Source organism: Lissotriton helveticus, chromosome 10 (assembly GCF_964261635.1).
Source record: "Lissotriton helveticus chromosome 10, aLisHel1.1, whole genome shotgun sequence".
NCBI classification, from domain to species: Eukaryota; Metazoa; Chordata; class Amphibia; order Caudata; family Salamandridae; genus Lissotriton; species Lissotriton helveticus.
This window is the reverse complement of record NC_136071.1, coordinates 85,312,150-85,339,132: the sequence shown is the minus strand read 5'-3', so window position 1 is coordinate 85,339,132 and position 26,983 is coordinate 85,312,150. Positions and strand designations below refer to the sequence as shown.

At 48.7% G+C, this 26,983-nt stretch overlaps 1 protein-coding gene across 2 annotated transcripts in view; it reads right to left on the bottom strand.

Annotated features, from left to right (window-relative positions):
* Positions 1-26,983, bottom strand: part of LOC144785932 (uncharacterized) — a 217,411-nt gene that overhangs the window by 72,697 nt on the left and 117,731 nt on the right. For both annotated transcript variants that reach the window (XM_078664804.1, XM_078664803.1), the window contains exon 2: positions 20,618-26,035. In XM_078664804.1, the coding sequence (XP_078520930.1) occupies positions 20,618-26,035 (5,418 nt within the window). The remainder of the gene's footprint in view (positions 1-20,617; positions 26,036-26,983) is intronic.

Genomic DNA, 26,983 nt, shown 5'->3' with positions numbered 1-26,983 from the left:
ACGCCCCTGCAGCTTGCACCACCCATTGCCTCTGCCAGCCGTGCCAGTGAAAGTATCAACACAATTACTTGCCAGCACACTCCTGCAAGTGTGAGAATTCAGACTATTCCAGGCACCCAAAGCTATAAGAATGGTTTGGGCAGCAGATATTATCAGGGACACTGGAATTATGCGGCAGGAGATGGCCAAATATGCGGCAGGTTTGAATAAATTATGCAGAAAGAAAAGGCAAATTATGCAGCATAATGAGGCACATTTCGTAATAGTATTACTTCATACATTTGTCTTTTTTAAACTTTGTAACACAGAAAGGTGACCAGTCCAGTTTTGCAAAGGATCTTCCAGCGAGCTGCGACACTTGTCACTGTATTTTTAGTAACTTTTGAACCGTTTGAGCTAGAAACACATTTTTTTGTTGTTAAAATCTGCAGATTATTCATCAGAGGATAGATTATGTGTCAAATCTATAATTATGTGAAAATCAAGGCAGCCGCATAATTCCAGTGGCCCTGGATATTAATCATTTTTAAAGTATATTGAATTAATAAACAGCCGTTGTGTTCATCTCTAATTTAGACAAACAACGCCACCATGTGTTAGACTATCTTCAGTGCAGATGTTGACAAAGTACCAGCCCAGAAACCTCGGGCTCAAATTAAGCACTGACTGAGACACATAACAATGCTGCTTCTGTTCTATGCTTTCTGTTGGAATGAGAAAAGCTTGTGTTGTTGTCTGACACTGTTGTGTGCTGTACACCTTGTTTGCTTAGTGCCAGAACACCCTCCTGAGGAAAACTGTGTGCTTTTACAAATATCATACTTGCCTTCTTTAGTAAAATATTAATTGCTGCTGTTCTACTTGGAAACTTTAACTTTATCAGAAGATCCCTAGCAAAGGATGTCATGGAGCGAGCCTAGGGGAGAAAAGGAGAAAGGATAATACGGCCCTTCTCTTCCCCCTTATGTTCCTCCTTGCTGCTGAATTTAGTGAGGAGGGCTTTGTGTTTACAGGTCAGGTCTTGGCTGATTACCTCAGTAGTGACCATAGAAAAAGGAGGGTGTAGGAAACAAAATGATCAAAAATCAATATTTGTCCCAAAAATGTAATTTGTTTGGCCAGCCAACTAATTAGGGGAAACTACAAGTAGTGCCCAATTATGCTCGTCCCCTCCATGACAGATTTAGGATATTCATCCCTATGGGCTTAATTGGCTCCTCCAAATAATAGTAGGTCGACGTGGTTGTTTGTTTATTATTAAAGTATAACAACAGTTGAAGACTTACAACATTGCCTGTAAGCCTTGTAGCATTATGCAGAGAACTCCTTGGTCACCTATCAACCGTCAGTCCTGATGAAGCCTTTAAAGCAATAAAGGCCGAAACTCGTCGACCTTCTATTCTTTGAAGGAGCCAATTAAGGATGAATGTTATCAATCTTTCATGGTGGGGAAGTGCATAATTAGGCACTAAAAAGAATACTTGCTATTTCCCCAGGCTACCTCTCTGTGAATTACGAACTCTTTGGAAAGCCAATTAAAATCACCAAATATTATTGTTTCAAAAGATGTGGTCGTAATAGGCCAAGATTGACCACAAGCTGTGTTTATGTTGTGTGTAATTCAATGTGAATTTGTTTGTAAATATTTGTGATATTTTTTAACCCCTTCCATGCGGCTGCGATTCTGCGCCTGTGCGGCAGAATCGCAAGCGGGCGGATTTATGACGGCCCCCAGCCGTCATCAGCACACGAGCGTCGTAGTGCATGATGGCTGGGGGCCGTCATCAGCATGCAAGGGGTTAATGTGTATTTTTTTTTAATTCAATTGAGATACTCTTGAACACACTAGGAACAAAAGGAAAAATAAGTAGCTCTGATGATTGAGCACAAAGATATACAGTTTTATTAAGTTTTTTGATTCAGTTTGTCATACCAAATTAGTTGGCTGTGATTTTTGATCATTTTATTTCCTGCGCTCTCCTTTTTTCCATGGTCATTTTATTAGCCCTAGAGCTGCAGTGATTACAGGGCACCCCCTGTTTTTTTCTAACAGATTACCTCAGTAGTGACTGGATCCTGAATGCAAATTCCCTCCTTCTCCTGAAACACCAACTATATGGTAAATTGGAAGTGAGAGGGGGCTTAGGTGAGAAGGAGAGGGAGGGGGAGAAAGGGAACTAATTGATTTGTAAAGAAAATAAACAGGCACTGTCGACCTGAAATTTAAAATCAAATAGTTACCGAGGTCTCCTCATGGGGAAACATTCTAAAATGTAGGCGCCCCGGGCCTTGGCCCAGCTCACCCTTGCCCAAGGCCAGTCCTGGCTGTAAAGGCCTACTTGTGCAGCGGTAAACTGTGACATTGTGTGTGCACCTACGCGCACTTTTGTAAATAGAGGCCCAATTTACCCCAAAATTTCCCTACTGGATTATCCAGATAACCCCTAAAAGAAAAACTAAAAAACACATTAAAATACCAATCAGCTGTGCATGTTACCAGCCCAATGAAGTTTAAAATGCACCTCTTGCCACAAAATGTCCAAAACATTAAACCACCCACACACTACCCAAGCAGTGTGTTGAGAAATGTCTCAAATGATAATGTGGGAGGTGTTTTTGGCTGCCAGGCCCTGTTCTTGTCCTAGTCTGAACCTGGCAGCAGTTTGTCCTCTGTGTTCCATATTTATCACTGTATCTGCATGCAGCAGGGAAAAGGCAGGGTGGACTCAAACAGATGCTGCTGTTGTCAATTGCAATTAATTTACCACTTCTTGTGTAGGTGTGAGACACAAAGTACAGCCAGGAAAATAAAATCCTTTGTATTTACAGTGATAGGTGACAGCATTGGCAGTGTTGCACACAGGTGCCCTAGAAACCGCAACAGCAGGTAACATAGGTGCAAGCTTCTCTCGCACACAGAAAAAGACTGCTACTACCACCGCTGTAAGTGGGATGAAAAAACTGGGGGGTCTCCCAAAGGGGCGTGGCTGATGTGATTAAGGAAGTGGCTTAAAACACATAAGCTAAAAATCTGTGCTTAGCATAGTGTGCTGCCCGACTGTTATTGTGATGCATCTGTCTTTGAATCCAGATATAAAATACAGCAAGTAACATTACACCTACAACAAGCCAGGACTATTGTCTTTGTCAATGGTTATTAGTTGCATAAGAAAAGTAAGCAACAGCTATGGCTTCGTTGTATATAATATTGAAAATGCTTCAGTTCTGAAATAATGAGACTGTAAAAGAACCATATGGAGTCTCTTAGAAGTTACATCAAAGGCAGTGAAAAGTGGTATTGCTCCAGAGTTAAGATTTTTTTTCCACGCGGAGGGTGAGGCCAGGACAAAAGTGGAGAGCCCGATAGGGGTACGTTTCAGCACCTGCTTTTTAGAACTGCCTTTGCTGAGCACCAGCAGGACCCGGCCCACTTAAAGCCCTGGCGACTTCCCAACAGCAGGGTGAGTATTCATCACAAACAGCACAGGTTATGCACATGCAGCAGCGGGGGCAGCTATCCTCACATACAGCACACATACGGCAAGGGGGAAAAAGTGCAATCTTCCCCACATAGCCTACAAACACGCAGCAGCAGTGCAAGTGTGCATCACAAACAGAAGGAGTAGTTTCTGTCCTGTAACTCCAGTTCTGTAGTAGGGGTATCTCTGTTATAGTCATAATCTAGTGAATAGTCCCGCCCATGTGCGTGGACCCCGGAGCAATCAAAAATAATCTCTTACAGTGTCAAAAAATGCAGAAAATGCATAGACACTTAAGAGAGAATTTAAAGACAGATAATGCAGCCAAAAGGCTACACTGTCCAGTACTTCAACTAGAAATTCCACCATAAAATCCACAAAACAGCAAAGCCTGTACAGATTTCCCTTGCTTAACAGCAAAATCCCTCAGGAATGATAGAGAGAAGAACCTGGACAGACAAGCCCCATAGGCTGCCATTATGTGGCTTAATTAGGATACTGCGCCTTTAAGGAACCTTCCAGAACCTTCTCTCAGTATCCCAGAATGCATAGCAGGTCCAACTTAGCCTCAGTTCTTTTCGAAGGCGTAGAAAACGCCAGACCTGTAGCATTATGATCATGAACAACACTCCACCGGGGAGGCGGGAGGGCGCTTATGACTATAACAGAGATACCCCTACTACAGAACTGGAGTTACAGGACAGAAACTACTCCTTCTGTAGTAGGGGATCTCTGTGTATAGTCATAATCTAGTGAATAGAATGGCAAGCCCATCCCCACACCAAGCGGCGGTGGAGAGTAAAATAACGCCACTACTGTGCGAACAGATTCCGCAGCGAAGCCTGCCCAACCTGAGCGTCTGCCCTGGCATCAGAGTCCAGGCAGTAATGCTTAGCAAAGGTATGGACCGACTTCCAAGTGGCCGCCTTGCAGATCTCTGCAATGGGAACATTACGGAGCATAGCTGTCGTAGCAGCCTTGCCCCTGGTGGAATGAGCCTTAGGTTTGCCCCCTAAGGTCTTATTAGCTTTGCAGTAACACAACTGAATGCAGGACACAATCCACCTAGAGATGGACTGTTTAGAGGTAGCAAGACCCGTCCTGACTGAGCCATAATTGATGAACAATTGGTCTGACCTACGAATATCTTTAGTCTTATCAAGATAAAACTTCAGCACCCTCCGCACATCCAGGGAATGTAAAGACCTTTCCGCTGGAGAGGAAGGGTTCTGAAAGAACGTAGGCAAAGTGATAGTCTGATTGATATGAAAATCAGAAACAACCTTGGGAAGAAACTTAGGGTGAGTACGCATAACAACTTTAGCATTATGAAATACAGTATAAGGTTCTTGGCAACACAATGCCTGAATCTCACTCACCCTGCGGGCCGATGTAATGGCCACGAGGAACGCCGCCTTCCAGGACAGGTGCTGCAACGAAGCCTTATGAATGGGTTCAAAAGGCTCCTTCATCAACCTGGACAGCACCACATTCAAGTCCCATGAAGGCGAAGGAAGCCTGACAGGAGGGAACACTTTCTTCAAGCCTTCCAAAAAATCTTTGATCACAGGGATCTGGAAAAAGGAAGACTGTGAAGGTCCTTTCCTGTAGGCAGTCAAAGCAGCCAGATGAACCTTAATGGAATGGACATTAAGGCCCGACTGCGCCAGATGAAGCAGATATGGAAGGATGACATCCTCCTTGCATGACGTAGGGTCATAGTTCTTAGACTTGCACCAGATGCAAAACCTCTTCCACTTGTAAGCATAGGAAGTCCTAGTGGAAGGTCGCTTAGCCTCCTTCAGTATGCCCATACAATCCTCTGGGAGATTCAGATGGCCATATTGTACTATTTCAGGAGCCATGCCGCCAAACTCAAAGACGAGAGGTTGGGGTGCACCATCCGCCCCCCGAACTTCGTGAGAAGGTCCGGCCTGCACGGCAGCTTCATGTGAGGAAGGAGAGATCGGTGAAGTAGGTCCGTGAACCACCACTGTCTGGGCCATTCCGGGGCAATCAGAATCATCCTCGCCCTGGAGTGAGACAACTTGATGAGAACCGCCGGAATCAGGGGAATTGGTGGAAAAGCGTACAGAAAGCTGTTCGACCAGTTGATCCATAACGCGTTCCCCAGCGTCCCTGGCTGGTAGTACCTGGAGGCGAAGCCTCGGCATTTGCTGTTTTCGGCGGTGGCGAACAGATCTACGTCTGGAGTTCCCCACCTTGCGAAGACTTCTCCCAGTACTTCGTCGTTTATGACCCATTCGTGGTTTTCCTGCACGATTCTGCTCAGTTCGTCTGCCTGAACATTCTGCACACCTGGCAGATGGGTGGCCGTAATCGACAGTCCTCGAGCCAGAAGCCAGTGCCAGATCGCCTGCGCCTCCTGCGACAGAGTGCGCGATCTCGAGCCCCCCTGCTTGTTGAGGTAATACATCGTCGTCGTGTTGTCCGTCTGAACAAGCAGAGAGTTGGTCTGAAAGGACGGATGAAAGGCCTTCAGTGCCAAGTGAACAGCTCTCAGTTCCAGGAAATTGATGTGGTACGTGGACTCCGTCGGGGACCACGTCCCTTGAATTTGCAGGTCTCCGGAATGCGCCCCCCAACCTTGGAGAGACGCATCCGTCACGATGGTCTGCGTGGGAATGTCCTTGTGGAAGGGAACGCCTCTGAGGAGATTCTCCTTCGAGCACCACCACTTCAGAGACTGAAGAGCATGTAGAGACAGTCGTATCCTGTCGTCCCAAGAACCTCTCCTCTGGTCCCACTGATCCTCCAAGCACTCCTGCAGAGGTCTCATCTGTAGCCGTGCGTGAGGAGTGAGAAAGATGCAAGAGGCCATCGATCCCAGTAGAGAAGACACCGTCCTCACAGTCGTAGACGGAGTTGTCATGAGAGCCTGAGCCTTCCGAACGAGTGATAAACGTCGCTCTTCCGAAGGAGACACGCTTGCTGACAGCGTATTGATGGAGGCCCCCAAGTACTGGATGCACTGCACCGGAATCGGGACCGACTTGGACATGTTGATGTGCAACCCCAGCTTGTTCAAGAGAACGCACGTCTTCTGGAAGTGTGCTTGAGCTTCCGAGAAGGAGGAGGCTTTGATCAACCAATCGTCCAGGTACGGGTAGACAAACACCTTGTTCTTCCTCAGGTGCGCCGCTACCACTGCCATACATTTTGAGAATGTCCTGGGTGCAGACTTCAGTCCGAAGGGTAGCACCGTGTACTGATAGTGATTGGTGCCAACTTGAAAGCGCAGAAATTTTCTGTGTTTGCATGCAATGGGCACGTGGAAGTATGCGTCCTGTAGATCTATGGCACACATCCAGTCTCCTCGTTGCAGCTGAGGGTAGATCTGATGCAACGACAGCATGCGAAACTTTTCTCTGCGAATCCACTTGTTTGCCTGCCGCAAATCCAGAATGGGCCTGAACTCGTTTTTGTCCTTCTTGCGGACAAGAAAGAACCGAGAGTACAGACCTCTTCCTCTTTGAGACAGAGGTACGTCTTCGATCGCCCTTTTCCTTAGCAGAACGTCCGCCTCCGCCTGAAGCTCGTGCAGTTGATACTGCGAGCTGACGGGAGGAATCGATGGAGGAGGGCTGGTGAAACGTAGACTGTATCCATTGCAAACAATATTCAGCACCCACTTGTCCTGAGTAATTTTTCTCCACTCTGCCAGAAAAAATTGAACGCTTCCCCCCACCGGAGCGGGTAACGGACGAGGGGGAAGTAACAGCTCAGGGACGGGACCCGGCCGGGCCCTTGGTCGCGGTAGAGGACTGTTGACGACCTCTACCACCCTGTCGCTTCTGGAAGGGCCGCCTGTACTGCTGCTGCTGCTGCTGCTGTTGATGTTGTCCAGCAGACTGCCCCCTTCCACGACCCTGCGACCCAAACCGACGTTGGTACTGTCGGAAGGGTTTCTTTTCCTTGGGCTTCTCCAAGCCCACTGCCGTCAGGGTCTCCGCTTCGGCCTTCATCCTGGCCATCTCATCATCCGCGTGTTTCCCGAAGAGGGTACCTCCGGAAAACGGGAGATTCGCCACGCGTTGCTGTGCTTCCGGTTTCAATGACGTCAACCTGAGCCAAGCATGGCGTCTCTGGTGAATCCCGTGGCAATATCCGTGCGCGGACAGCAATGATATGTCCGCTGCGGCGCCGATGGCCTGATTAGAGACCAGCATCCCCTCCTTGACGATCTCCACAAAGTCCTCCTTGCGGTCTCGAGGGACGAGGTCTGCGAACTGCTCCATCGAGTCCCACAGGGACCGGTCGTAACGTCCCAGCAAAGCCGAGTCACTGGCGGCCTTCATGGACGAGGCGGATGTCCCACACGCCTTGCGACCAGCAGAATCGATCCACCGGCTCTCCTTGTCCGGAGGCACCGTGGACGCAGGGGAGGTGGCATGAAGCTTCCGAGCAGCAGTCACGATGACTGAATCCGGTACCGGGTCCTTCCTCAAGAAGGCTGGGTCTGAGTCCGGAGCCCTGTACTTTTTTAGGATCCTGGAAGGCACAGATTTCACCGTTGCCGGCGTCAGGAATAGCTGTTCGGCGGGCTCAAGGAGCCCCGGCACCAGAGGTAACAGGGGGCGAGACAAGTGCCTTTTGTGTAAAGTCTCAAATATCACCGAGGTAGAAGCCGTAGGTGCTTCAACCTCAATGCCCAACTTCGCCGCACCACGCAGGAGAACCTCCTGAAATGTGCTTATATCGTCTATCGGAGACACCCTAGTCTCCGGCGAATCGGACAGCGTGGGCGAGTAGGAACGGGTCCCAGATGGAGAACGCGACCTGGACCGACGTCTCTTGTGATGACGCCTGGATCGTGAGGAAGATCCACGGCCACTCCTTGATCTGTCCCGTCTCCCCGAGCGAGACCTCGACCTCTTGGGCCTCGGACGCTCCTTCGGCCTCCCAGGGTCAGGAGCTCTAGGCTTCTTAGGAGTCTTCTTCGGAGGCGTCGGAAACTTAGGCATCGACACCGCCCTCGGTGGGATCGGGGGTGGAGGAGCAACCGGACGCGGGTCCCGCGGAGCCGGCTTCGGAGGCGGGGTAGGGGCCTTCGGAGGAGGACCCTTCGGCACAGCAGGCCGCGGAGGAGGTGTAGACGGCTTCATCGGAGTATCCACCCCGGAATGCGCCGGTCCCGGCGAGCCACCATCTCTTCCAGAGCGTGGGGAGCCCCCCACAGTCCTGGGCCTGTCCTTAGGACCTCCAGACGTTGAAGACCGGTGTCCAGACGACGACCGATGTCCCCTCGACGTCGAACGGTCCTTCGGCGTCGACCGAATCACACTTCTCGACGTCGAACCGTGACTCCGTCTCGACGTCGACCCCGACCAGATCGACGAGCCACGAAACCTCGACGACGGGCGATGGTGCCTCGACGGCGACCTCGACCTCTTCGCCGGCCTCGACGTCGACTTCTTGGATCGCTTCGACGTCGACCCTTTGGACCTTCTCGACGTCGACCTCTCTGACCTTCTCGACGTCGATCTCCTTGACCGTCTCGACGTCGGTCTTTTGGAATGCTTCGACGTCACCTCTTCGGCGCCGGAGACGCCTTCCGTCTCGACGGCGACCTCGACGACGAGGATCCCCTCGACGACGATGTCCTCGACGGCGACCGGCGGTGTCGCCTCGACGGCGAGCGCCGACGCCGGGCCCTCCGATGTCGACCACTCGACGCCGACAGCGACGACGAGGATATCGACACCGGCTTCGACGGCGGCCGGAACACGTTCCTCGACGTCGACGGGCGACGTTTTCTCGACCCAGAGCCCTGGGGAGACCTGGAACTGGCCGTTGACCGTCCCCTCGACGTCGTGGTCAGCGCAACTGACCCAGACGGAGACCTTGGGCGAGGGCTGGTCTTCCTGCCCCTGGGGAGCCCCCCAGAGGCCTCAGCATGGGTAGAAGGAGCCCCTCCTGACCCACCTCGTGCCTTCAGCTTTCTCTCCTCAAGTCCCTGAAGCCTGATTTTCTTCCTCTCCTTCAGGGTTCTTCCAGAGAAGCTTCTGCAGATCACACACTCCTCAGGAATGTGGGAAGAGGGAAGGCAGAGAATACAGACCTCATGGGAGTCTGACCTGGCCTTCTTTCTTGAGCACTCAGGGCATTTATCGAATAATGCAGGCATTATGGACAAACAAAGAGTGCAGAAACACAGAAAGAAAGTCACCAAAGTACTTTAAAAGTACCAAAATTCGAAATCAGTGTAAAACACCAACAAAAACCCTTGAAAAGGGAGAGCTCAATGCTCCAGGGTCCTGCTTGCAGGAGCCGGAAAAAAGAACTGAGGCTAAGTTGGACCTGCTATGCATTCTGGGATACTGAGAGAAGGTTCTGGAAGGTTCCTTAAAGGCGCAGTATCCTAATTAAGCCACATAATGGCAGCCTATGGGGCTTGTCTGTCCAGGTTCTTCTCTCTATCATTCCTGAGGGATTTTGCTGTTAAGCAAGGGAAATCTGTACAGGCTTTGCTGTTTTGTGGATTTTATGGTGGAATTTCTAGTTGAAGTACTGGACAGTGTAGCCTTTTGGCTGCATTATCTGTCTTTAAATTCTCTCTTAAGTGTCTATGCATTTTCTGCATTTTTTGACACTGTAAGAGATTATTTTTGATTGCTCCGGGGTCCACGCACATGGGCGGGACTATTCACTAGATTATGACTATACACAGAGATCCCCTACTACAGAAGGTACCATACTAACAGTAGCTATATAAAGGACACCATCAGTGTTAGCTTCTGTTGCGTGTTTAGCAAACGCAGTAGAGGAAGCGACTGACAACTTACCTTCAGTAGCACTGTTTCTGGTGGAAACTCTTTCTGACTGCAGATCATTTGTCTTGTGAATACCCCCAGGTACCAGACTGGATCCCGAGATGTAATCTGCTTTGCCCTGCCCTTGAAGTGACGCCGGAACCACATGTATGCACCTCTCACACATGCTGGCATCCAATCAGATATGACAGTGTGCAGGTCTCTAATCTAGCCTCCTCCTATGGGTGGTGAAGGGAGTCCATTCCACAGAACAGGGAGGAGGGAGGGAGGTGAGGAGTCCGCATTAGAGCGAGAATCCACCAGGAAGAGGATTACCAAAGGTAAGTAACTTGTTCTTCTGATGGATACTTCTAATGTAAGATTGGTCACCTGGTGAATAGATACAAAAGCAGTCCCCTCCGAAGAGGGTGTGTCTGCAATGGCTCACCCAAAGGGCAAAATCCCCTTCCCACGGGACCTGGCTAGGGTAGGGCTTCCAGAATGTATGGAGTGAAGTTCATGTTGCGGACTGACTGATATCCAGAACAATGACTCAGTGTGCCAACGCACTGGTAGCAATCTTGGCTCTGGTCGATTGAGGCTTCAGACTCTCCGGTTGCTGCTACTTGGCCAGTGCATAGCAGATCTTTTTACAGGAGATTATCTACCTTGAAATGGTTCTTTTCTGCACTGCCTTGCCCTTCTTCTCTGCAGTGAACCCTACGAAGAGCTGATCATCTACCCGATGGTCATTAGTACGATGGATGTAAAAGCTCAAAACTCGTTTGGGGTCCAAGCAGTGGGGTCTGTCTTCCTCTTTCGAGAGGTTAGGTGGAGCAAAGAATGCCAGAAGAGTGGTGAATTGTCCGACATGAAAGAGCATCCCAACTTTTAGCAAAAACAACGCTCTAGTCTGCAGCAACAGTTTGTCTGTCAAACAGTTGGTGTCCAGTAGGTGAACAGACAGAGCTAGTAGCTCACTCACATTGCAAGCTGAGGTTATCGCTACGCGGTAGACTGTTTATAGAGTAAGGAGATGCAAAGGACAGCTGTGGATTGGCTAGAATCGAGTACACATCAAAAAGGTGTAAGGCCCCACTGTGGCATTACAAAAGGTTTGGGTGGAAACTTATGGACGAGACAGTTGAGGAAAACGCATCACAGCAGGGGATTTAAACACAGACAGGGGATTTAAACACAAACAATTAGTCTGGCAACACAAAAGGGCCTACAGCAAGTCCTGGCTGGGCTAAAGAAAGTTCGAAAAAGAGAACATCTGACAACTTTGCTTGCAATGGTCTGTGTGGTTGGAATTGCACCAGGCCACAAACTTCTTCTACTTTCTGGTGTAAACAGATTTCGTAGATGGACGCCAAGCTGCTAGAATAACATCCCACTATGCAGGGTGGGTAATTGAAGGCACTCAACTGTCACCACTCACTCTTCATGCATGGAGGTGTAGATTGCCTTGGGCTGGGTGCAGGACAGACAATCCTACTGAAGCGGCAGTCGGATCCAAAGACGGATGCTCATGCCCAGAAGTTCCAGGTACCACACTCACCTGGCCCAATCCGGAGCCACTGAGATGACTTAGACCCAGTGGTTCCTGATCTTTTTCTAACCTCAGGGCAGGAGAGGCTGCTGAGCAAGACATTCTGGAATCCTGAACTCTATTTTAGGTGAAATGTGTTCCAGAGAAAGCGCTTCTTGGGAACTTCAAAGCACATACATATTGCAACTGCATATTGTCTGCGGTGACAAAGAGCTCTAGCCAGGTCTCTCCCCATAGCTGAAAGACACCCTGCACCACTTCCAGGTGTAGCTACCATACATGATCCGCGAGGCGGCACCAACTGAGTATGTTCGCCCTGAGATGTAAAGAGTCCACCAGGTGGTTCATGACCTGGGAGATGCCTGGCCGACTCAGTCAGTTTCAGAGGCGCTGGTCCTCCTGGCGCAGGACCCAGAACCTCACCATGCCCGCTTACTGCAGTGCCACACAGTGGTGCTGTTGTCCATGAGCACCTGGATTGGCCTCCCTTTGATGGACAGTAGGGAGGCCTTCAACACCAAGCCAATGCCCCACAATTCCAACAGATTAATGGGGAGGCAGGTCTTTGCTGGAGACCAGAGTCCTGTGATTTCCACCTCTCCCAGATGACCTCTGCAACCCAACAGTGATGCATCCAGCGGCACCATCAGCTCTAAGTAGGGCAGGGAGAGCGGCCTGCTGCTAGTCCAATTGGTGTCAGGCATGCACCCCTGCAAGTCATTTTTTTTGCAGTCTCTGTTTAAATCTGGATGGAGTCCGGCAGGTTCCCTAGGTGCTGAGCCCACTGCGACTTCAGATCCAAATGCAGAGCCTGCATGTGCCATCTGGCGTAGTCCACTTACAGGATTCAGGAGGTAAAGAAATCTCAGAGCCACTCTCACTGAGGCTGAAACATTAGCATCGTAGACCGAATGTCCTTGACTCAACTGATCCGGAGGGAAGGCTCAAAATTACATTATATCCAGAACTGCTTTAATGCACAAAAGCTTCTGCAAAGGAGTCAGGTGTGACTTTGGCACGTTGATCAAGCACCGCAAAGATGTTAGGAGGTTTGCTGTCATATGTAGGTGGTCTAAGACTGACTAACTGTGGCAAGCCCGCCTTCGACAGCCAGTCATTAATGCAGTAGACGGCTGGTAGCCCCAATCTCCTAAAATGTGCTGCAACTACAAGAGTAACTTTCATGAACACCAAAGGGTGCTGATGAGGCCAAAAGGGAGCACATAAAACTGAAAAGGTTACCTGTCCTCCTACAACCACAAGTCGTGCCTGTGGGACTGCAGGACAGAAATGTGAAAATAGGCATCCTGCAGGTCCTGGACCATCATCCAATCTTCTGCATTCAGGGCAGATAGAACTTGGGTCAATATGTGCATCTTTAATTTGTCCTTTTTCAGGAAGAAGTTGAGAGGATGAAGGTCTAAAACAGGATGGAGGCTTCCATCCTTATTCGGCGCCAAATAACAGAAGTAACGTCCAGTCCCTAATTCTGATACTGGGACCCTCTCTATGGCTCCTTTGTTCAAAAGAGCCTTGACCTCCCAATACAGAGTGGACAAATAACCCCCCGACTGCCGGTCTGATGGTGATATATGGGGTGGGTCTGATAGGAGAAATAATGCGGAGAAACCTTTCTGAACTGCTTCAATAGCCAAACTGTTGTATTTGATGCTCGTCCATCCATGGAGGAGATTATCTTATTCTGCCTTCGATAGGATGGCCATGTACCACCGAGGGCAAGCTAAAGTTGTTTGCGGTTGTAGCTTGGGGCGGGGGACTGAGCAGTATTGGCCCAGAGACTGGACATGGTCAGCCGGTTCACCGACCAAAGCCTTGAAAGAACTAAATAGTCTGTTACAGAGGAGGTCGACCTTGGGGTTGTCTTTGCGCAAAGCCCCTTCCGAAGCCACAAAAGGGGCAAAACAGTTGGGGATATTGCCACACGGGTTCAGAAACGCCATGGTCATGCGCTGTAGCCCTGCTTTTCCTGAAGTTCTTGAGGGCCGAGTCTGCCTCGTCTCGGAGGAGACTGGTGCCATCAAATGTCATATCTAGGGGTGATGCCGGAGCGTCACTTGATAAGTCTGTGGACCGCATCCACACATGGAGTCAAAGCACCATGCTGGTCCCCCCTGCCCTGCCCAATTGGTCAGTGGTGTCCAGCCCAGAGCAGGTGATATACTGCAATACATCCGAATCATCTTGGATAATTTGGGCAAGGTTGTCACAGAATGTTTTCGGGGACTGTCAGCAAGATCTTGCGGACCATATCCCACAATGCATTTGAATATTGTCCCTGGAAGCACTAGCATTGACTGAATGAAGGGCAAGGATAGGTTAGGATAACGTCTTCCCAAACGCTTCCATATGTTTTGATTTCATATCAGGAGATGCAGTAGGGAACGAGTTAGGGGTGACTCTAATCGTCAACAGCTAGAATCACCAAGCTTTCAGGAGTAGGGTGTTGCATAAGGAAGGGAGTCACCAGGTGCAGGTCTGTGTCATCTAGCAACCAGTCCGTTAGCTGGTGGGCAAGAGTCAGGCTTCGTCGAAGTACCCATCAGTGTATCTGTCGGGGCGTCATTAACCTGTTGCATGCATCGGACGACGTCACAGTGGGCGTGTGTGTCAGACTTGCCGGGGGGTCGTCCGATTTGCGCACGCGTGGAATTCGTCCGCACCGCTGGGGAATTCCAGCTGTGCCGAAACGGTTAAACGGGAGAAGCGGTTTTATGGAAATCTTTCTTGGTTGCAAGACTGCCATCAGGACATGAGCCTTTACTTTAACAAACGGAAGTTGAAGTCTAAAACTTCAGCAGCCCATCAAATCACAAGAGAAAAGCAAAGCTGATGTGGAGAGTCCAAGTGAAGAGTTCAACCTATATCTGGGGAAGTGTCTCACACCCACTGGCATCCTGAATGCCCTTGAAAAGATTGGTATCATCATAATAATGGGATGTACCATTCCCACTGTCTCGAAAAAAAACATGTTGACTGGGCAGAGTGGTGTAATTGGGAGACTTATGTTTCTTTTTTTATTTGGACTTACCGGACACGGTGATGACTTTGCGGTTAGAAGTATCACATTAGAGCAACAGATCTGGGACATGCAATAGCAGCGCAAGCTGTCCTGGCACACACAAGAATTACAGCATGGGCAGCAGATGTGCAAGTTTCCCGAACAGAGAATATGGTGAGCACTGGCAACAGCCCTGCAAGCTCCCCATGAAATAGAACTGGTACCACCCAATGAACAGTAGTGTGTACACACCCAGCGCTCATGGGACAATACACTGTGGGTAGCAGTGCGAGCTTCGCTCACACACAACAGGGCAGAGACCGGTAAGAAAAGCTTCCCTTGTCACACAAAATGGGCACACCATGGGCTAACAAAGTGCAAGCGCCCTTGCCACAAACAAATAAATACAAAAAGGGCACCAGCAGTGTAAGCTTCCCACATTCACACGCCCAGAAAGGGTAACATGGGCATATCAAGGGGCAAGCTTCACAAATAGACACGTTACACAGGGGCAATGAATGTGTCGCTGGTTGATGGCTCAGGTACACACAGGCAGCAGACTGGCAGGGTGGCTTCCCTTGAACACCCCAAAGGATCAAGGATGTTTGGAAAACTTATGCAAATATCACTCAGGGATGCTCTAACTGAAGCACAGCCTCCCCTTCACCTATATACGGTTCACATACTTATAGAACTTGGCCATTGTGGCTGTTCATGCCTCTGCAGAGGTTGCGTAGAGTGTGCCTGGGGCCAGCAGAGAGTGTGCATGCACACCAATGTGTGCACATTAATGCACTTGGCTCACAGTGACAGCCTGGAAATTGCTGTGACGTGTTATTCGTGTATGCTTGTATTGTTCTGGAGCGCCTTGAAGCAGCCGTATGGCGCAATGTTAGCTTCATATACACGTTCCTGCTTGCAGCCTAGACTTGGCGTGGTTTGTTGACAACTTCTCTATTTGACCAGTTGAATGCATGTCCTCTAAACCTCTGCCCTGTTGAAACTGTTTCCTTTTGTGGCTACTAACTGTGCTGGGAAGGCTACTGAGGCTTCCCCGAGGCTCCCATGACTGTATTATCTTTGGAAAGGGTAGTTCTTTGAACCAACCCATCCATGTCCCAACCTTGCATCCCATACCCTTTCTACACAGATTATTTGCCATAGTTTGAGGCAGTGTTGGATTTAGCGATGTTGGCTACTAGTGCGACAATCATTTTTGGCACCCCCCCCCCCACCTCTGATGACCTCTTCCTCTGATTCCCTCACTACTACCTGGCAAAAGATTCCCTCATCCCTCCATAGCCCCTCTCTCACATACATTTAAGTTGTTTTAAAGCACTGGTAAAGGCTGGCTTTACTAATAAGAATGTATATCTACCCAAACAAACCCTTTTCAGCAACATTGGGAATAGATAAAGAAAGACTGGGGAAAAAACAGAAGTCCTAACCTATTTTATGCAGTTTGCATGCAGCTCTTTGATTATAGTTTGTAACAGTCAGTGTTCTATATTAGGGTTGAATCTTATGAACTGCAGTAACAAAAGGATCTCTGCGACAAAAGCCATAATCCACTCAGCTATCCACATATTATACAGATCTGTGATCTGCAAGGTATATGTTCTTTTGCAGCCGGCATATTAACCCTCTGCGCTACTTTATGGCGAGTCAAAATTGCCCCTAGACAAAACCCTGATCTCTCTCTCTAGGAGGAACTTTATCACAAGAGTTAGCTTGCCATTTTTAAAGCTGCCTGAAAACTGGACACAGGAAAACAAGGGAACCCTACCCACTAAGGAACCAGGGTGCATATTTTATATCAAAGAAACAATGGTTCCAGTGGAACAATAAAAGTATACTCGATGAAAACACAACAATGTCTAATAATAGTATGAAGGCTAACGAGGATGTAGGAAGGAAAAACAAACCTCATAACACCAATTGAGTACCATCATTTGTTATCTTTGCGAGAAAGAATGTTCAATTATTTACATATAACAATTCACATATCATATAACAGTGTGGAGACTTTAGAAAGGGTGTCCCAAGTGTAAAGTGTGAACCGAAGAGTGGTTTGAGCACACATTAAGGTGACAGCAGTGACAGTTATGTACACGGTTTCAACAGGGGTATATTTACAAGGAAGTGGGAAAAATTACCATACAAACAGTATTCAATAATATATACAATGACTATTTAATTCATAGACATTAATTAGTAGGTTCATTCCCAATGAGCGTCGACGGCGTTTCGACCCTTTAATGGATGGAGGGTCTCGTCAGGACAGGGGCGGTGTGGGACATCTGTAAGGATGCAATCAAAGACTCAGTGATGGAGTAGGTGCCAACCATGCGTAAAAGAGGGGAAGATAAAGGTACTCACAATGAACCCGGCCGGGTACACTGTAAGTAGCCGAATGATACGAGGGATTTTCAATCGTATATGGCAACAACACGGAACAGGATAGTAGGATCGTGCCACTGAAGTGCTACAATGAGCACGGATAGGGCGCTGGACAGGAAAATGCCTGGGAGTAAGCGCGGTCTGCCTTGGTCCACCACTAAGCATATACGATTGAAAATCCCTCGTATCATTCGGCTACTTACAGTGTACCCGGCCGGGTTCATTGTGAGTACCTTTATCTTCCCCTCTTTTACGCATGGTTGGCACCTACTCCATCACTGAGTCTTTGATTGCATCCTTACAGATGTCCCACACCGCCCCTGTCCTGACGAGACCCTCCATCCATTAAAGGGTCGAAACGCCGTCGACGCTCATTGGGAATGAACCTACTAATTAATGTCTATGAATTAAATAGTCATTGTATATATTATTGAATACTGTTTCTATAGTCATTTTTCCCACTTCCTTGTAAATATACCCCTGTTGAAACCGTGTACATAACTGTCACTGCTGTCACCTTAATGTGTGCTCAAACCACTCTTCGGTTCACACTTTACACTTGGGACACCCTTTCTAAAGTCTCCACACTGTTATATGATATGTGAATTGTTATATGTAAATAATTGAACATTCTTTCTCGCAAAGATAACAAATGATGGTACTCAATTGGTGTTATGAGGTTTGTTTTTCCTTCCTACATCCTCGTCAGCCTTCATACTATTATTAGACATTGTTGTGTTTTCATCGAGTATACTTTTATTGTTCCACTGAAACCTGAAAACTGGAGGCACAAGGAACTCTGCAGCAGGTGTTTTTAAATCATAAGTTATTGCTAAACCCAGCGCCCCCCTCCCCAGGTCAGCGCCCAGTGCGACTGCACCATTCGCACTGCCCTACAGCCGGCCCTCGTTTGACCCATGGTGACTGCAACAGGTCCTCACAGCCACACTGGTCCCATTGAAGTCACCTGTTCTGTTCACGCCAGTCTTAAGCAGCATCACCCTCAACTGCTCATGGCAGAAAACAGCCACAGGCACCACCTGTGTGTCTCAACAGGCTTAATGTACTGCATAAGATGCCAATCTGTGGGGAGAACAGCACTGGGACAGTTCTTATGAAGGCCTCCGGTGGCACCGTATTAGCCGGTACCTAAAGAGTGTCACCAAAATCAGTCAATTGTACTGTTTACCTGCTCTGGAGTTCCTACTGTTTCCAAACACTGTCCATGCTACCCTCTACAGGAAGGCCTTTCCCCTTTCTCTCCTGATGCATGTGCTGGGCCTGGCCCCACTAGACCTCCCCACCACCTGCAACTGTCCTCCTGAGCCCCCAGGTGAGTCAGACTCACAGACACTGATTCACATGGTGGGGGGAGTCTGTTCAAACCCATCCCCAGGTTCTTAGACCAACCAGTATCTCCCAGAAGCAGAGATAGGCTGTGAACCCCTCAGTAGGGTAGTCACTCAGGGCTGGAGCTACATCAAGGCTTTGTAGACATCTGCCTTTTACCATCATCACAAAAGGCTATGGTGGCGTCAAATGAAGACAAAGGGATGTTTGCAAGGGAAAGGGAGAACCCAAATCGGACAACATGTTACTTGGGACTCCATGCACTGGCGCTGCAGTCACCGATAGCGAGGAGGATGAAAATCCCTAAAACCCCCAGATAGAGCTACAAACCAGCTACAAGGGATAATATAACTTAATTTTTTTATTATTAAATCTGACCTCAGTGGGAATAAAATCGCTGATCTTTAGACAGCTTATTATAGAAGCCATTTGGTCAACCTTTGGGCAACAGATGGTGGTGGATGAGTGGCAGTGGTGATAGCAGAAACATGTTGAACATTATCCCTCTTCTGAAGGCCCATGGGGAGACACTTGCCCGGGTTTGACCAGAAATTATTGAGGTAGGGCTGATCTTGGATCAGTGGGAGGGCCTGCTCTTTAACCCCTTCGCCGCTGGCAGGATTCCCCCGCTGTGCTGGGGGGCGGGGGGCGCGTACAGCGCCCCCATGCTCATGACGAGGTCAGCTCGTCATGAGTCACGGCGCTCCGGTGCTCATGACGAGCTGAGCTCGTCATGACTGCGCCCGTTCCAATGGAACGTTCAGCACAGCAGTGGAATCAGCCCAGCGTGCGAGCGTTCCAAGTAATGAGCGCGGTCATGACGAGCTCCGCTCGTCATGAGCACCAGAGCGCCGTGGCTCATGACGAGCTCAGCTCGTCATGAGCATCCAAGAGGTTAAGATCCTCGGGTTCAAATGGGTCTTGAACATCTGGCCCACTGGAGGCTACAGGACATGTTTGGAGAATTCTTATATAGTGTTTCTGGAGTTTGACTTTCACATAATGCGGTAGTCGTACATTTAGCACAGGGCAACCCTCCCTCTCGAAGAAGATTCCTGAGTGCTGAAAGGTTAGCATAAATGAGAAAATGTCATCATGGAGGATTTAGCCTAAGTAAATTAGACTAGAAGAATATGTGGAATAACCCAAAGGCACTGGTGAAATCTGGCTACAATTACCAATACCTTATTATCAGGAAAGTGATGTATGGGGTGGGTCTTCATATATAGTGGGTCAAAGTAAATCTCTGTGCGTATGTACCCAAGTATTGTGACTTTGAAAGGTAACATACACCAGAAGCAGGAAAGAATATAGGGCCAGATGTATCAAGCTAAATTGTGTTGGCAAACGCTGAAAAAAAAGCTGTGTGCTATATAGGTAGGCAAAAACCTACTCGCAAAATAAGTAATCGCACAAATTGTGATTCCCTATTTTGTGCATGCATTTAGAGAATCACGATTTGCGATTCCATAAATGCTATGCTAGTAGGCATCGTAAATTGCGATATTGCCTTAAGGAATTGCAAATTACCACCAACTTCAAGTTGGTGGAAATTTGCGATTTCCTGGAAAAAAAAAACTTTTGGGCTTTTTTCAAAGTGCTATGTGGCACACATACATGCCCTTATGGCATGTATGTGTGCCACATGTGGACACATGCACATTTCAGGGGTGCAACAGGGTGTCCTTTTGGAACCCTTGCACCCTTGAAATTGCGTGCGCAACTTGTGAGTACCTATTAGGTACTCACAATTTGCGCACGCAATTCCCATTCATTCCTGTGGGCCTCTTGGCCCATAGGAATGAATGGGAAGGCATTCCTTAATTGCGAGTCACAATTTGCGAGGCACACTTAAGGAATGCGTAGGAATTGCAATTATTATTGCAATTCCTACATACATAGCAGTTTGCGAGTCCTTAATAGCGATTCGCAAAAAAATCGCTATTAAGGACTCGCAAATCTGTTTTTTTTATACATATGCCCCATAAATCCCAATGCACAAGTGTCCTTAGCACCCACTACAATCTTGATGGAAACAACTTACCTTTCACTATTGGTGGCTGATCATCCACAATGAAAATCCTTCCGCTCCGCTCCGGCACGCCTCTGGATGTGGCATGCTGAGAGGTGCTCAGGCTTGTCCTGTGCGTGGGATGTACCACCACCGATGACGTTGCATGGGATTGCTGGTGGACCAGGGTAGTTCGGATGCTGCTTCTGGTTATTACGGTAGGGTATCTTCCAGATGGCACGGGCGATGAGGAAGCCTCAGTTCGCAAAGGTTTGGTTAGCCTTCCTGTCACAGTGCTACTTAACACCTCCAGGTCTTCTTGAGTATGGCTATCTGGTGTTGATGGTGCACCAGTCAAAGGCGTGTCCCACGATCTTTGTTTTTCCTGTGGTTTGATGTCTCTTATTGAGTCAGACATGGTGGCCAACATCGAGCCGCGTTGTGTAGTTATTTCTGCATCTCCTGTGGGACCAGTTGTGGGAGTGGACCCCGAGCTGGCTCGGTCTAGAACTTTAGTGTCTTGTGTAGGACTAGTTGAGAAGTTCTGCCAAAAGTTGGGTTCTTCTGATAAAGAAGGTTGTTCAGAAGGGCCATTCATATGACTTGAAGAGTAGTTTTGCCAAGAGGTTGGGCCTTCTGGTCCTCTGGGGCTTCCCGCGTGTCTTGTAGATGACTCCTGCCAAGAGTTTGGCTTCTCTGTAACAGTGGATCCTCCAGTATGCCCTGAAAAAGGCTCCTGCCAAGGGTTGGGCTCTTCTGATACACGTGGGCCTCCCGTAGGACCTGGTGAAGACTCCTGCCCAGAGAAGGGCTCCTCTGATATATTGGGGCCTCCCCTAACACCAGGTGATTCGTGCCAGGAGCTGGGTTCTCCTGGTATCTGTGTGCCTACTGAAGGGCGGGTTGAAGGGACATGCCATGAGGTATTCATTTCCGGTGTTTGGGTGCCCTCTTCCATACCAGTTGAAGGATTGTGCCTTGACCTGGGTATTTCTGGTGTTTCGGTGACATGGACCGACACATTACGGTTTCCATTGGTCTGGTAAGTCTGTTGAGGTAGTGTCCATTGAGTTGCACCATCGTATTCTCTTTTGGATGTTAAAAATGAGGTTTCATTTTCAGTAGCTGCACTATGTGTACTAGCCACACTAGATGGAGAAGGAACTTTGGAGGAAGTGACGTTTGGTACAGTGCGACCTCCTTGTGCTATTAATTCTGCTGTGGTGGAATCTGCTGTTGAGTTATGTTGTGGGGTGCTGTTAGGTGAGGCTAGTTCTAATGAAGAGTCATCTTTTGCCACTGCTGGTTTGATAGTGATATGGCCTGCAATGCTGGTTAGGTCAAGTAGGATAGGACTTGGTGATGGTGTGCCTAGTTCTGGTGTGATGTAACCAGCTGTGGTTGTCAGTCCCAATGCGGTATGACCTTTTAGTGTGATTAGTTCTGATGTAGTGTGGTCTGTTGGCGTGGTCAAGTTTGATGTGTGGTCTTCTCTCGATGTGGTTAGTTTGGATGTTATGTCTACTGTAGGTATGGTTAGTTTTGGCGTGGTCTGACCTGCTGGTGTGGTTAATTCTGATGTGGCGACACCTCCTTGTGCTGTGAGTTCTGATGTGGTGTGGTCTGTTTGTATGGATAGTCCATGTGTGGTGTTGTTTTCAGATGTAGTTACTTCTGAAGTGATGCGACCTCCTGCTGTAACTAGCTCTGCTTGAGTGTGACCTGTTTGTACAGTTAGTTCTGATGTAGTATGACTTCCTGTTGTAGATAGTTCAGATGTTGTGTTAACTCGTGGGGTAGTTAGTTTTGATGTGGACTGACCTTTAATTGTCACTAATTTTATTGTGGGGTGACTTGTAAGTGTGGTTAGTTCTGATGTGGTGCCACCAGGTGTGGTTAGTCGCGAAGCGGTATGACCCCTTTGTGTGGCTGATTCTGTTGTGGTGCGACCTGTTGTTGGTATTAGGTTTGATGTGTTGCTAAATTCTACTACAGTTACCTTTGGGTTGGCATAGACTGTTGGTGTGTTTAATTTGGACGTGGTGCGATTCAAGGTTATTTGATCTGATGTGGAAGTGTGGCTTGTTATTAGGTTAGTTATGTTGTGATCTCTTTTTGTGGTTTGTTCTGAAGGGATGTGACCTATTGGGGAGGTTTGTTCTGATGTAATGTAACCTACTGGTGTGCTTCGTTCAGAAGCAGTGGGACCTGTTTGTAGGGTTAGTTCTGATGTGGTATGATCAATTGGTGGGGTTAATACAGATGTTGTACCACCTGCTGGTGTGGTTAGTTCCGTTAGGGTGTACTCTGTTGGCGTGGTTGGTGCCCGAGGAGACTGACCTGATGGTTTGACTAATTCTGGTGAAACATGCATGACTGGTATGCTTTTGTTTGATGTAAAGTGAACGACTGGTGTGTTTATTTCTCCTGGAAAATGGTTATCTGGTGATGTTTGTTTCAGTTGGCTGTGATATTTTGGTGTAGATGATTTTGGTAGATACTGCATTGTTGTGCCTTTTTGTTTCTGACCAGACTGACTTGTAAATATAGCATGCTTAACTTGTGATTGTGTTGATGTCAAGTTGTTTTCTGTTGGGAGATGCCTCTTTCCTGTGGCTAATTCTGGTTGAGAATTGGGTACATTTGTAGTCTTTTCTTGTGAATACAGGAGAGTGAGATTTGATGACATCCAGTTTGTTTGTGGTGTTCTTTTAGATGATTGTTGAGTTATAGAGGTTACTAAATTAGGCACGGTTTGGTTCACTGATGTGGCTGCCTCTGAATGGTGGGCAACTTGTTTAGTTAGGTTTGGGACAGAAAGCTTTTCTAATGAGGTTTCACCCTGTATGTATTGTGTGCTTAATTCTGCATGTGGTTGCTTTGTTAGTGGATTGAATGCGGGTGGATGTTGGTCTTCTGGTATTCGTAGCTCTGGTAGAAAAGTGTTCGTTTGTGTGGTTTCTTCTGTTGTTTTTTTCTTTTCCTGTGTGCTTAGTTTTGGTTTTGAATAACCTGTAGACAGGGTTTGTTCTAGTGAGGACAGGTCTGCTGGCGATGTTAGCTTTGAGAACAAATGATTTTTGGATGTGGTTGCTTCTGGAAGATTGAGATTTCCTAGTGATAGTTCTGTTTGTGAATAGTTTTCTGATAAAGCCATTACCAGTAGTGATTGGACTGATGATTTACTTATTTCTGTCGGAGAATAGATTATGGGTGCCCCTTGTCCTGTTCGAGAATACTTTTCAGGTTTGGTTACTTCTGTTTTAGAATAGTTTGCTGGTGTAGCTAGACCTTGTGTAGAATAGCTTGCTTTTGTGCTTTGCTCAGGCAGTAACTGTTGTGCAGTCATAGTTAACTTTAGAAGGTTATAGTTTGCTGGTGTGGTAAGGCCACTTGAATCATGGTTTGCTGGTGTGCGCATGCCTGGAGAGTGGTATGCTGGCCTTGGCATATCCTGTACAGAATTGTTAGTTTGTATGTTTTCTGCAGATTGCAACTTGTTTGAATGCATTGCTACATCCGGTCTATAATGGTTTACTGATGTTAGCTTTTTCACGTAATGGTTTGGCACTGTGGTTAGTGCTGGTGGGATCTGCTTTGCTGGTGTAGTTAGTTCTGGTAGATACTGATTTGTTTGTGTGGCAAACACTGGTGGAATTCCGTTTAGTAATGTGCTTGATTCTGGTGGGAAATGCCCACCTGGTGTTTTTAGTACAGGTGTTTTTTGTCGTGCTGCTGCTGTTAGTTCTGGAGTTGATTTGGTAGCTTGCGTGGTTGCGAATGGAGGGGGTTGTTTGGCTGGTGCTAGTTCTGGTTGAGAATGCTCTGCTTGTGTTTTTTGTTGACGCAGAACATTATCTACTGGCATACCTGAGGATGAGTGTTGTGTTAGGGTAGACAGTTCTGGTGGAAGTTGCTTAGCGGGTGGCTTTCCTTTCGGTGGAGGCCGGTCAACTGGTGTGATAGGCTCTAGTACAGACAGTCCTCCCAGGCCTGTTGCTTCTAATCCGAGAGGGCGGCCATGATCACTGGCCAATGTGGGCTCCTGGAAGGTTGCTTTGTGAAGCAGGTGTAGCCTTCCGAAGGGCTCTCGGGAGATGCCTGTTGGAGTAGGACATCTGGGGGCCCCAGATGGTTCCTCGATGTTGACAGCACCTTGTACGCCCCCATTTGAAGCACAGCCAGATGTTGGTCCAGAGGTGGAGGAAGGAGTCCTTGAGCCATGGTTTCTGACTGGCAGGCGCTCCACCCTTGTGCGGGTTGGATGGGCAGATGCTTGTAAGGGCTTGGATATGGGTGATGTTTTGGGTTCCACACCTCCTGTGAAGGACACACCCTGAAAGGGACCCACTGGGGGGGCTCCTGCAGTTAGCCCCCCTTTACTTCTCATGGCCCTTGAGTTTACCAGCTTTGAGGCTTGCAGCTCTGCTTTCTGCTGCCGAAGCCCCCTGGAGGAGTAAGTTGTTTTCGCCTTCTCCTGAGCCAAGGTCTCCGACTTCGAGGCACCGGTTGCCATGCCAACTGGCTGAACGAATTCACGTGCATCTGTGGAACGTGGCAGACTATCTGCTGAGGAGAGGAGGGAGGAGGGGGCAGAGATGGAGAGTCCTGGGGGCTCGAGATGGATTTCAGCCTTTCTGGCCGTACCTGGCCCAGCGTGGGTCAGGGACTGTGGGCCGTCCGTGCCCTTTCTACCATTAGCCTCCTCCGGGCGGGAAACGCTGCCAGGGTCGGTGACTCCACCTCCAGGGACGCGCTGCACGTTCCACTCCGGTCCAGACCGATGTGTTTGTTCGGCGCTGTCAGGCTCCTGCCTCAGACTCCCGGTAACCATGGAAACTGGAGCATGGGTAAAGGATGCTGGTCTCTTGCTCGGATGTCGAGGGATGGACGGGGAGCCTGCGCAGACTGGCTTGTTGCATCCTTCCTTCTCCATCCGTGTCTGCTCTCCCAGAGATTTTCTGGCAGCAGAGGGGCCTCTGCCCGGCTGTTTGGCTAGATCTTTTGGTGCCCTAGTTTGGGCAGGCGCCATTTTGCTCCATTCTGAGTATTCCGGGGGTAAAGCCCCTGGCAGTGACCCTGTTCTTTCTCTCCAAGGAGGGCCAGGGACAGGCTTGTGGGCGACTTTCACAGGTCGCCCCATGCCTGTGGGAGATGACCCAGGGGGGGCCCGCAGAGGTTTTCGTACCGACTTGCTTAGGTGCTTTCCATGGGGATGGGGGGCCGTGGTACCCACGTGGCCACCATGCGTGCTTTCAGAAGATGGCGAGGATGGCACTGTCCGTCTTGGCTTTGAAAGCCTCGGTGGCACGCTGGTGACTTTGACAGGAGTCACGTCATCAGAGGTCACTGCTTTGCTGTCTGAGTTGTTGACTAGGTTGGCAGCACCCCTCAGCGTGTCAATGGCACCTCCCATTGGTCCCTGGGCCTTGGCAGTGTCCGAGCCTAGAGCTAAACAAAAAACAAAAAAAATATTAATGGAGTCCACTGCACTTACATGTATGCATTCACTTTCTTTTTCTCTCTCCCACACAAGCAATCTCTCTCTCTCTCACAGACGCCCAATACACATTTTCTTAATACATATACACTATTTCCTTTCGCACAGACGCACGTGCACACATACGCAATATACATATTTATACATACAGAGCCATGATAAATTGTCCAAGTGAAACACAGCACTTTTCTTAATATATTTCTAGACTTCCCTAGATCACATATACTTAAAAAAATATTGTGTGTGACATAATTTTCTTATGCTTCTGCGGTTTTGAGGTAGAAAACATTACACATGTGAACAGGTCTGGACCACTGACATACCCCAAGGAAGGTGGATGGGAAAGACATGTCTTGTCTGCGCTCCTTCTGATACTGAATATGGCGTCTGAACTTTACTTAAAATGTGGGCCAAGGACCGTACCCTGCGCCATAAGTATTTTGTGTTTACTGTTCCGTGCCCCTGCATCTGTTTGTGCCCACTGTTGCTCTGCCTGTTTCTTATCTTCATCTCGCTCTGCCCGTGATTGTATTTTTCCTGCTTTGTGCCCCCCGCTCCCCGCTGCTGCTCCCCTGTGGCCCCCCTTTTCCCTTCTGTACCCGCTTCCCCTTCGCCCACTCGCCGCCCAGCTCCCGCCTCCCAGCTGCTCCTCCTTCCCACTTCGCCATATATGGAAGAGACCGCGTGGAAGCGCAGCGGACGCACGCAGCGGGCGCGCCAAAGGCAAGCCCGTTCACACCCGTCTGCGCCTGGACCGTGCCCAGCGCCAGAACCCCTGGACCCCGCCGGACCCAGACCAACCGACTGACATATGACAGCGCCGCCCTCAACGCACTCAACACCGAACGACCGCCCGCCTGCTACCAAGCCAACCCTAGACGCACCCACGGACCCTTCAC